Below are 12,722 nucleotides of genomic sequence, written 5' to 3' on the forward strand. Positions count from 1 at the left end.
GAGAAAATTGCAAAGTCCAGAACTTGTCTGGGGTGAGTTTTGTATGTGGTTGGACAGAAGACTTTGATTAGCTGTTCCAGATGAGGTGTGGGAAGCAGGTGGGGAGACCCCAAGGGTTATGCTCAAGTAAAACGGGCGGGTCACTGAAATCTGTTCCACGGAGGATTGGGCCATTGAACTGTAGCCATTGCAGATTGGTCCATTGCTTGCAGCCAAAGGATCCGTGAGAACTGCCACCACCAGGCCACCTTTTCCTCTGCTCAGCACCCAGCCTCCAGCTGAAGGAGCTCCACATCATTCACGTGCCCAGGGCACCAGACTATTAACTGCCTAGGGCACCTTCGTGCGTCAACCCTGCCCTACCCTTGATATGGAGTCAGTGTTGGTGTGGGATGTGGAGTCCCCGGGACAAGGAGGAAGCCATGGGTTCAGTCCCCACACAGAGGAGCCAGGGATGAGCCTGACCGAAGAAGATCCAGGAAGCAGAGGGCCAGACCTTCCAGAGGCAGCAACTCCCACCCCCCCACCACCAGCTACCATGTTCAGCTTCCAACCGGGATAACAGGACTAAGATAAGAATCTTGTTAAAGTGTCTGGAGAATGATTTTGATAGCAAAACCCTGGAAAGACTAGAAAGTTCTTCAACTGGGGATTCAGCAAATACATAATTGCACAATCATGCCACATAGCCATAAAAAAAAAATAAAGTAGTTCTCCAGGTGCTGATATGGCATGAGCACCAGTATAGGAATGGAAAAAGCAAATTGCAGAACAGCAGGTAGAGTATGATCCCATTTGGTTTTTTAACAATGTACATATGTGCATGTGTGAGAAAACATATGGAAAATGGCCAGGTAAACCATAAAGTGTAGCCTCTGGGCCACAGGACTGAGGCCACAGATGGGAGTGAGGAAAGATGAGAAGTTTACCTTCGTTCTCCTTTTTTATACTGCGAGAGTGTTTACTCTGTGCCTGTGTATTCAATTTCATAGCAAAAACAAACCCACATTTTATTTAAAAAAGAAAGTCCAGGAAGCAAAAGTCACTTGATGGTGCTTCTCCAGATGGAGCTGGCAAAAACTCTTTTTGTCCTCTGCTCTTCCCCTTATTCATGCCTGAAATGAAGACGTGATGACTGGAGCTCCAGCAGCCATCTTGAGACAATGAGGAAAAGGGGCCCATCCTAGGGATGGTCAAGTGAAAGCCAAAAGGAACCTGGGACCCTGATGTCTGACCTCTGGATCTCTTTTGTGTAAGCTACAATAATAATAAATCTCTAATATATTTAAACCACTGTTTTTCAAGGTTCTGTTAATTAGCAGTTGAATACCAGTCCTGATTGAGCAGGCTGTTCAAAAGGAGGAGGAGGAGGAAAAGGCAGAGGAAGAACTGAGTCATCTACAATCTGGCTAATTAGCTCCAGAGTGGGCAGAGTTGCTTCACGTTATGGCTGACACTGGGTTGTCCGGTAGATAGCAGCAGACTTTATAATCCAAGTCCCTGGTGAGCTCTCTGGGCTCAGCCTGATAGTAAAAAGCTGTAATAAGGTTATTTATAGGGTCTGTAGTTCCAACAGGCTCTGCCAGGAAGGACATTTGACTCTCTGTACTTCTCTACCCCGTTCTCCCAGCACACACTCAGACACACACAAGCACACACACAAGTATACACACGTGCACACGCATGCTGAACACACATGCTCACACACACACTGCTGCTTTTAATCTGCTAAAGGGTCCTGACTGCACCCTGCCCAAGACCTTTCTCCATCACCTCCAGGAGACCAGATCTTACCATGGGTTGTCTGGCAAAGCCACCCAAACAAGAGGCGAGACGGAGCAGCAGAGGAGGGGAAGTGTCACTCACTCCCTCCAGCTCTTATTACATTTGCTGCATATTTTGGCACTGAGTTATATATTGACTTGTTTTGCACATTCCTGGACATGTATCCGTCTTGTCACCTAAACAGTCAGTAGTCACCCCAGGAGGGGAGTAGATCTTCTAAAGCAGTGGTTCCCAAATGGCCACCCAAGTACCACCTGCATCAGAATCATTTGGAACATTTGACAAATTTTTAGGCTCCCAGGCCCCATTTCAGGGCCGTTGAGTTGGACTTTCTGGTGGCAAGGACATGACATCTGTATTTTTCCTAAGCTCGCAAAATGATTGTTGCAGTAGAGCTTTCTAGGGTTCGCCCATTCTGAGTCTTCTTCCCAGGAGAAGGGGAGCACAAAGATTCTGCTTTCACAGGAAGGTGGGCCATGGGGTTCTAGAAATAGGCTGTGAATGGAAGTGGCATGTGTCACCGCTGGGCTAGGGCATTTAATTGCCATTGCAAGACCCTCTCTTCTGCTGCTGCAGGGGAAGCCTCCTGTCAAGGGAGTGAAGACTCAAGACCGAAGCATCCAGCAGTGCCCGGTTGCCCAGAGTAGACAGCTGCCCTGGAGTCACGTGGCCCTCTGTGAACTTGAGAGGGTTAGAAATAAACCTTTGTGATGTTAAGCCCCTGAGATTTGGGGGTTGGTTGTTACTCCAGCGTAACCTGACCTCTTCTGACTAATACAATTCTGATGTGCATCCTAGTGTGCAAGTCATATTTTTATAGTACTTGGCACAAAATAAAAGCCATAGTAACTGATTAAAAACCTGTTGAAAGTGGAAAAGAAAGGGAGGGTAAAAGGAAGAGAGAGAGAAAGCAGGTTTTTTTTTTTTTTAGTGTCTGTGCAGCAAAACGCCCCTAAGAACACATGATGCATCTGTAACCGTAGAACAGAAACTCCAGCTCCTATGAGTCCTAGAAGATGCAAGTCTTGCCCCAGAAACAAAGCAAGTGAGTCACTTCACGGGAACTGTCCGCAGGAAGCAGCCTCTGATTTAGATGGAGCATATTCGTTAGCACGCTGGAGTTGGTGAGCTGTCAACTGTTTATAGCCACAGGACAGCCCCACTGTGAGGCACTGAGCAACCACTGTCCCTCAGAAATATCCCCAACCTACATTCTAACATTTTGACTCAAGCCGAGGAGGTGTCTATTTCTTGCTGTGAAGGAATCCAGTGGGGTTGGGAAGTGTCACATTAGCTGCCTTAAAGACAAGAGGTGATTTAGGACATCTCATTGCCAAGGCCTGGGGCAATGTGGTAAAGAGAGACACCTTCCCAAACAGGTGAGATTAACAAACCAGCCTATGGGAATCGCCTAAACAGAGCAGAGGTGGACTTCCAGGTTAGATTCCAAGGAGTTCATAGCCCGTAGGAGCATGCACCTCGCCAGCAATTCCACATCCCTGGGATCTTTTAGAGGGATGTTCTCTCCATCACTCGCCATGGACCAATTGCTGAGCATCTATTAGACATGAGACATGAAACTAGGAACTGGGGCCAAGGTGTACTAGTCTCAGTCCTTGTGATCAAGAGACTTGGGAAGACAAAACATATGCGTTGGAGAGTAAATACACAGTTGTGTATGTGAAGTGCCAACTGTGTATGTTAAGAGCCTGCGTGTCTTGGGGGAGGGCAAGGTAATTGAGGACAAAGACAAGCTGCAAAGTAACACCAGCAGAGGGTGTGACCAAGAGCAAATGTGTGAAGTCATTAGAGTCACAATAAGGACAAGCAACTTTGTCTGAGCTTGAGAAGGGATGTTCTTCACAGAGGAGAAAACAGGACCAGATTGGGACAAGTGGCACTTGATCAAAAGGAGGGTGGAGACAGAGATCCCACAGCGCAACTCGGCGCGGCCACGCCCTGCCTAATTTGATTAGTCATTTTTAATGCCATCCAGGCAATGTGCTCCCATACACGTTCATTCACCCTGGCTCCTCTGGCACCACCTAAGTCTTGGATCCTTCCCTCTTCCTCTTCATTTCCACAGAAGCCCCTCGGAGCACACATAGGTGGGTTCAAAACAAATCTTTGCCATGAAGGGGAAGGAGAATGAGTTGGATCTTGACTGTGCCATTTGCTGCTTGTGAGATTTAGGGGAAGAGACTTACCCTCTCTGAACCCATTTCCTCAGCTGTAACTGGTGCCCAGGATATTAGGTCATTAAATATGAAATGTCCAATTTCGAACCAGAAGTGTAGTTTATTATACCTCAGACAAGAAGCACTGCAATTAATCAAAATATACACCTAAACAGTGTTGCCATCTGAATGGTAGCTTGTTTATGCCGGCAGCAAAGAAGCCTGGAGAGTGAGTGATGATGAAATTATGAAAGGCGTTTTCTACAGTTTACTGAATATTTTTTCTTGCAAGAAGTGGTCCAAAGCCTGGAAGAAGTGGTAGGTAGTTGGTGCGAGTTCTGGTGAATACGGTGGATGACAGAGAGTTTCCAAGTCCAGCCTCTGTAGTTTGAGCAGTGTTATTTGTGCGACATGTGGTCAAGTGTTGTCTTGCAAGAAGATTGGCCTGTCTCTGTGGACCAATCTAGACTGCTTAATCGAAAGCATCCTCATCATTTTGTCCACTTGGTTGCAGTAGACATCTGCGATAATCGATTGACCAGGTTTCATGAAGCTGTAGTGGATAATACAAGCGCTGGACCACTAGACAGACACTACTAACTTTTTTTGATGAACATTTGGTTTTGGACTGTGTTTCAGCACTTCATCTTTATCCAACCATTGTGCTGAATGCTTGTGATGTGAGAAAGAATCCATTTTTCATCACACATAACAATACAGTGAGAAATGGTTCACCTTTATGTCGTGACAGCAAAGAAAGGCAAGCTTTGAGACGGTTTCTCTTCTGATGCTTATTTAATTCATGTAGTTCCCATCTATCCAGCTTCTTTTCCTTGCTGATTTGTTTCAAATGGTCCAATATGGTTGGAATAGTAACATCAAACCTTGCTGCTAATTCACGCCTAGGTTGAAATGGATTCATTTCCACAACAGCTTTCAGCTCATCATTATCCACTTTGGTCTCAGGTCACCCATGTGGCTCATTTTCAAGATTAAAATCACCAGAACAGAACTCCTCAAACCACAGCCGTACTGAGCATTCATTAGCCACATCCTTCCCATACACTTTGTTGATATTTCCAGCTGTCTGCATTGCATTGGTTCCATGACAGAACTCATATTCAAAAATAACACGAATGTTTTACTTATCCATGGTTCCACAAAAACTACTCCAAAAAAAATTTGAAAGATAATCACAAGCCAAAACGTGCATTTGAAAGACTGAGGATGTACCTTCACAATGAAAATAAAACTAGAAGTGTCAAAATGAAATGTCAGAGATATCAACTGTCAAACTTAGTACTTAAGGGCATCGGACATTTCATACTTAATAACCTAGTTGCACCATCCTGAGGATTAAAGGAGAAGAGGTGGGGAGCCCCTCACATAGCACCCGGGAGAGTGGCGCTCAATCAATGGTAGTTACGATGATTTCTGACAAACCTCTATTAGGAAAGAGGGAAATGTGACCATCTGAGGTCTTTCCCACAGAACTCTTGCTCTCCAGAGAACCCGTGGAGACAGGAGAGCTGTCATGAGGGCCAGCATTTATTAAGCACTAACCAAGTGCCAGGCACCATATCTGAGAATTCACAGATCCCCTGTCATTGGAGCCTTCCCATACCGGCTCTGGTGGGCTGGTAATGGCTCCCCAAAACTCCGTAGTACTGATTCACAGAAACTTACTTGGAAAACGAGTCTTTGCAGGTGTGATTAAGTTAAGGATACTGAGATGAGGAAGTAATCCTAGATTATTGTGTGACCCCTAAATGCAATTGAAAGTGTCCTTAAGAGAGAGGCAAAGACAGGCAAGAGACACACACAGAGGAGAAGGCGATATGAAAATGGAGGAAGAGGTTGGAGTGATGCAGCCACAAGCCAAGGAATGCTGGCAGCCACCAGAAGCTGGAAGAGGCAAGGTATAGCTTCTCCCTTAGAGCCTCTAGAGGGACTGTGGCCCTGGCAACACCTTCATTTCAGGCTTCTGGCCTCCAAATTTGGGAGAGAATAAATGACTGTTGTTTTAAGCCCCCTAGTTTGTGGGTATTTGTTACAGCAGCCACAGGAAACTGACACACCCCAAAGCAAGAACTATCATTATCCCCATTTTACCGATAAGAAAACTGAGGCAAAGAGAGATTCAATTACTTGCTCAGTGAGTGGAGCAAGAACTCTAAACTTTTCGGGTGATGCCAGAGCCCCACATTTCACCAGCAAGCGAGGCTGCTTTGGCATCTCCACGGGACCACTGCTTGGCTACACTTGGCTGGGGAACCCCTCCCTATGCCTCCTGGTCTCCCTACCAGGGACAGAAGATTGGTCACCCCTCTGCATGGCATGTAAAGTTTTCAGAACTATGCCTAGAGCACAGTAAGTACTCAGTGAGACTTAGCTATTATTTTGTCCATGAGTTCACTCAGATCCCACTAATCAGGCCTTGGGGCCCACCATATGAAGGTGGGAAAAGGAATAGGGGGATTAAGAGCGTACTTATAAATGATGGGACACAGGGAGAACTGAGGCAGGGGAGGGTGACAGGAATTCCCAGCTGCCTTACAATATTTACATTCCCATTCTTTCTTAGTAATAAAGACAAATTCTGTCTTTATTCAGGCAGAAAAGCGCATGGCTAAATGGCAAGATTTTCAAGTCCCCTTTGTGGCTATGAGTATCTAATGAGATGTGAGTAGAATTGGTTGGGTAGAGTTTCCATGACAACATTTTAAACAGATGATGCATCAGGAATTGTGCCCTTTCTACCTTTTCACTTCCTCTCTACCTTTTCCCTTCCTCTCTTCCTTCCTGAAACACAGACATGATGACTGGAGTTCCAGCAGCCATCTTGTGACCATAAACATCCTTGAGGAAGGAGAAAAACCACATGGTAAGGATGGTGGGTCAGAAATACAGAAAGCCCCTGAGATTCTATCATACCATCTATCCCACCAGCCTTGGACTGTCCACTTCTGGATTCTTCCACAAGCAAATATAAAATCCTAATTTGTTTAGATCATTATATTCCAGTCTCTACTGGCAGCTAAAAGCAATAACTTACTGAGGCCTGCTCCTATGAGTACTCAAAACTCCTTGCCATCAACTGGGCTGATGCAATGATGTGGTCAGCTAAACTCCTTCTCACAGGCCCTACACACTTGGGGTTTGAGCAGTGGTCAGCTCTCATGTCTAAGGACAGTTCCGTCCATGAGTTAGCATCCATGAAAACCCCTGCATTTCACTGGGAAGAAAAAGCCTGTTTGCATGTTGGTTGCCTAACGAGGTCTATGGTGAGAACTGTGGCTTCAAATAAAGTGACCCCACTCTGGTTCCATTAAAGACCAAGCTTTACCACTGAAGCACAGTCATACCTTAATTAACACTTTATGAGCCTGAGTAGGACTGGCATGAGTAGATCAAAATGCTGACACCATCTCCAGGCAAATCAAAGGAGATCAGTGTCCCCATTAAGCCCAGTGAGTAGGAAGAGGAGTATATTCATCTGGAGAAAATATTTATAAATAGAATCGAATTCTTAACTCCTTACTTTCTAGGAAATATTAGTGACATAGTCTCAATTATATTTTTGGACCCTATAATCAAGCAAAGGTACCACGCTGGAGAGTTAAATTGCACCATCTGACTGCTATGGCATCTTGGTTAAATGTCTTCAATTTATTTTCTTCTTTTTTTTTTTTTTGAGACAGAGTCTCACTTTGTTGCCTGGGCTAGAGTGAGTGCCGTGGCGTCAGCCTAGCTCACAGCAACCTCAAACTCCTGGGCTTAAGTGATCCTACTGCCTCAGCCTCCCGAGTAGCTGGGACTACAGGCATGCGCCACCATGTGCGGCTAATTTTTTCTATATATATTTTTAGATGTCCAGATAATTTATTTCTGTTTTTAGTAGAGACAGGGTCTCGGTCAGGCTGGTCTTGAACTCCTGACCTCGAGCGATCCACCCTCCTCGGCCTCCCAGAGGGCTGGGATTACAGGCGTGAGCCACCGTGCCCGGCCTTTCAATTTATTTTCTATCTCATTCTTGTGCATCAGGATTTATTAGGCTCCTGGCACCAGTGAATTTTGGTTTCCAAACATTTTTACATCACTGAAACCTTGACACCCATCCTCTTGTTCTCTTAATTTTTGCCGGTTCTCCTTATTCAAAGATTAAACAATAAGAACAACTAAATTGATAAAGTGATTCGTTCTTACTTAATGATTCTGAATGCCTGGCCTTGTGCTCAGTTCTCCATGAAATATTGTCACTGACAAAGCTTCGTGTAGGGAAGGGGAATTATCAAATACATGCCAGGCCTTCTTCTCCATCAAGTGGTGCTTTTACTATAGCTTAACTGCTGTAGGCTAAACAGCTAGAGAACAATACAGAGAGAAGAAAATGTTGTGTCCAAGAGGATGATAAAGACCCCAAGCTCCCTGAGTGATTAGGAAGGAAACAGCTCAGAATAAGCCAAGGTCGTAGGGGGAAGCTTCACCTTAGAGGCCAGCTGCTCCCGAGGGCAGGGGTGCTCTCCCATGCAACCACGGCATTGATGAAACCACCTCTCTCAAATCGGATGCCAAATGGACTGTTGTCATCACGCCTATTTTCTTTTCCACCATAACAATTTTCATATATTTTACTGTACCTTCTTCAAAGCACTATCTTCCAATTGAAATGATCAACAGAGACCCCCCCAACTTCTTCCCGTACCCAGCTTTGTGAAAACAGCGTATGGTACTCGAGTATTTAAGCTGCTTAGGGGATTTAAACAAACCCAGGTAACCACCAGTGATCATGCTGAACACCTTTCTTGGAAGAGTGACAAGTGAGACTAAACATGCCTTCGGTAAAAATTGAGACTTTCTAGAAAGTTCTTACTACTGGAATCCCTGGCTTCCCTCAAAGCTGGCTTTAATCCAGTGGGAAAGGATCACCTTTACCAAGAAGCAGGTTGCATGGTGAAAAGACAGGTGGGCTCTGGAACCAAAGCCATGCGAGCTTGGTACTGTCATCGACTCTGTGAATTCTGGCACATATTTCACCCTGGAGCCTCAGTTCCTGGTTTGTACAATAGGAATAATAACATCTGCAAGAAGTCATGAGCTGAAAGTCCCTAGTGGAATTCCTGGGTCAGAATAAATGCCCTTATACAGCTCTACTGACCTGGCATTTTAGGAGAAAAGATTTCTGTGCTTTTTACTCAATCAAATGGCAACGCAGTCCAATAACACATGCAGCTTAAAGAAAATATTCGCTACACTCGATGCACATATTTTCAACGCTCTTATGTCCAATAGCTGCTCACATTGACCATTTTCTACAGAGCCCTCTCTGAGGCCAGCAGGGTTCTATCTGTAGAGAAGGCAGTTAGGGTACCCTTTCCATCCCGCAGCTATCTGTCACGGTAAAGACTCCCGCCACCAATGACCAGCAGGTGTGGGGCTGAAGGCAAACGAGTGTTTTTTGGAAATGGCCCTACAGACATTCAATTTCCTAATACTAAGTTTAAGGAAAAGTCCTCCTCGGCAGCCTGCCTGGTGCGTGCATCATCCTTCTTTATTTAGTAAACAAAACATGACTATGCCACCTTTGCGTTGTTAGAAAGCCTGGAAGCTGTGCGTCCAAGCCAACCACATCTTTGGTCTTTCCTCCAGGGCAGGAGGACCTGGCTCCTAAAGACTTGTTGGCAGACCCTGTGCCGTTCCTGAATTTAACCTCATCATTAGGAAATGGAGCATGGCCTTTGAATGCAGTGGGCTCTGCCTATGAGAAAAGAAACAACCATTCAGATATCCAGCAGAGGCTGCCAAAACATCTCAAAAGATATTCTAAGAAACACAAAGTTGAAAATAAGCATGACAGCTTCTGGAGTTAGAAGTGACTTCAGAGGGAGATCCACGGAACAAATAAGATATTTAAGACACTAGGCCTGGGGGGATAGGGTGTATTTTCTACAAATATTAAAAATCAGGGCCATAGAACAATCCAGCACCATCTCACCCAGCTGTGCCATGGGCTCTGGGATAGGCTCTTGCCCGCAGAACGAATGAATCGGGGCTGGAACAAAACCTCTCGACAGTGAAAGGGCCATTTCTAAGTAGACTCCAGAAAACCTTGAAATACCAGCCAAATCTACTGTGACTTCCCCTCTTTCAAACATTGCAAAATGCAACTTAGCATATGTATCTCTAAGCACGATGTTTCATTCCAAAAATAAAAGTTTAGAAAACACTATGTTTTAACAGTGAACAGTCCTTGAAAATTCTTAAATTTTCATATCAAGCATTACTTTTTTTTTTTTTTTTTTTTTTAACAAACAACCCCCTAGAAGTTACTCGTGGTGCCTGGCGAAAACTGTCCTTTGTTAGAATAAGCCATTTTTCAAAACACCTGGTTGTGTACATGTCTCTTCACAGACAAGGCTGTTAAAAAGCGGCTCAATGAATAAATGGAGCTAGGAATATCTCTTCCAAACCACACACCCACCCATACTAGGGCTCTTCAAGCAAAAACAAGACCCCTCCTGCCGGTCTAGACTCAGATCAACTCACCCCTGTTATAACCACCTGAGGAATACAACCTTCCTCAGGCAGACTCAAAAAAGAGCCGAAATCTGGGGGTCTGTGGGAATCCCAGGTTCACTCACTTGTCTTCTGCGAAACTTTTCCCAGTAATAACGTTCTTCCCTTGGGGTACATAGTTCCAGTATTCTTCCACAATGCCAATGTGGTATGTTCTGGTAACTGTGCCAACCAGCCGGGGCAGACCCAGGAATGTGAGGAGGAGGATGCAGCCAGCCTGCAGCTTCCGAGGCATTTGTGGATGTAATTTTGGGCCGGCAGCCTGCGCAGGAAGACAATCCTGCTTGGTCCCTCCCCCTCACTCGGCTCCTCCTTCTCAGGTAGCTTGGAGTTAGGACAGAGGCTGAGGACTTGGGTAAGCAAAGCAAGCTGGATGGGGGAGTTGCTATGACAACAAAACTTGTACCAGCCATCCAAGAAATGTGTAAGTGTCTTATTTATTTACTGCCCGAGCCAAACAGGCCTGTTTCTGTAAGTTTCGGTACTCCGCTCTGACATTAGTCATTCATCTTTGCCAGGACGGTAATGTGACAACTTGAGCCGACGGCTTTCCCCCACCCCTCCTTCTTCCTTTTTTCTCCACACCTACTACAGGAACATATTAAAATCTGCAAAGTGGGCTGGCCTGCTGCGTGGAGCATCAGGAAATATTTCAAGCACTAAAGAAGGACTCATTTCTGCCGGGAGGGCAGAGGGAGTGATATAATCACCCTCCAACATGTTTTATGAGGCTACATGAAACAATCAACTCACATCATAAAGTTCGCAACAACATCGTAAATACCCACTAATTCTCCATTGGTTCATGGACCATCTCCCCCAAATTCTCTCCCAAATCCCGCCAGCGAAAATGAGAAGCTTGGCTGCTCAGTTCAGCCAAAATTTTAGAGGTCGTCACCTCCAAACAGGGAGCTGCCTTTCTCAGGACGAATGGGAATGATAAGGGAGGAGTACCCTTCAGGCACACGAAGACAAAGTTCAGCAGCAGGTCTTTGGGCTGAAAAGGGAGTGACGTTCTCTGTGTGTTCTAATCTGTGTCCAGTGTTCTTGGTATTGAAAGAGACCTGGTTCAACCTTGGAAGAGCATCAGTGTGATCCCTGTGCAGTTTCCCTGGAGGCAGCAGCCATGGAATAAAGGAAACTGCCTCATGGGCATTGAGGTTGGACAGACCTGGGTTTGAATCTGAGCCCCACCAGTTACTCCTTTAGTGGCATCGAGGAATCGCCTAACCTCTCCGAGCCTTGGATGTAAAACAAGGATTGAGGGATTCTTAAGAAGATTTAAAAAGATGATATCTGCAGAGTTCCTACCACAGCCCCCAGCACAGGAGAGGTGCTCAATAAATGTTAAAGTCCTTCCTCCCCATTCACACCCTCCAAGACAGACTGCACTCGCCGTGTATCAAGGGACTTGCATTTCCACTGACATTCTTGTACTTTCTTTCCACTGCTCCTTCCCAAAGTCCCATCCACCATGACTTCCACTACTGTCAAGTAAGAGAATTCGTTTTCTTTAAATTGTAGCTACTCTATAAATGTTCCATAACAAAGGTTTTAAATTAACATCCATCTTAACTGACAAAATACATACTGAGTGTTCTGCTTCGTAGCCAGGCTCTTAACATCTCTGATTTATTGATTTGTTTTATGTCAAAGACACTGGTAGAATAATTGCCATAGTGCTTTTCCCTGTAACTCAATCTCCTCTTCGATGTGGGTTTGGGAGCTTTGTATGAGTTTGGCACTTTAATAGCCACTATAAAGAAAGACACACTGGGTAGACCTGAGCGTGGGCTCAAAAGAATTAGGGAGTTAGGAGTTTGGGGAATTTGGAAATGTCTCAGACCAAACAGCTTTTTGTTTACATCCCAGAGAAGCAAGCTATTTTGGGCCTATCAAAAACTTCATTAGGATACATTCCCCTCACTGCCCCTCTGCCCCCCTGCCCCCACAAATTCGTTTAGATAGAAGAAACAAGAGATTTAAGTGATACAGATCAAAAAGACAAGAGAGCTAACCTTCCTACCCAAGATACTGAGTGCATATAATGGAAACCCTGGAGAAGGCATTGCCTAAAGTCTAAAAACTAGATCTTCAAAAGAAGGGGCATGGGCGAGAAAACCAGAGTGGTTAGAACAGAGGAAGTAAATGCATTCAATCGATTTGCAGCAGAGAACTTGGTTA

The 12,722-nt window shown here is 45.1% G+C and overlaps 1 protein-coding gene across 1 annotated transcript in view; it reads right to left on the reverse strand.

Annotated features, from left to right (window-relative positions):
• Positions 1 to 10,773, reverse strand: part of HEPHL1 (hephaestin like 1) — a 62,696-nt gene extending 51,923 nt beyond the window's left edge. The window contains exon 1 of the mRNA XM_045557114.1: positions 10,604 to 10,773. Within this exon, the coding sequence (XP_045413070.1) occupies positions 10,604 to 10,773 (170 nt within the window). The remainder of the gene's footprint in view (positions 1 to 10,603) is intronic.
• Between the last annotated feature and the right edge of the window lie 1,949 nt (positions 10,774 to 12,722).

This window comes from Lemur catta, chromosome 7, assembly GCF_020740605.2.
Source record: "Lemur catta isolate mLemCat1 chromosome 7, mLemCat1.pri, whole genome shotgun sequence".
Classification (NCBI taxonomy): Eukaryota; Metazoa; Chordata; class Mammalia; order Primates; family Lemuridae; genus Lemur; species Lemur catta.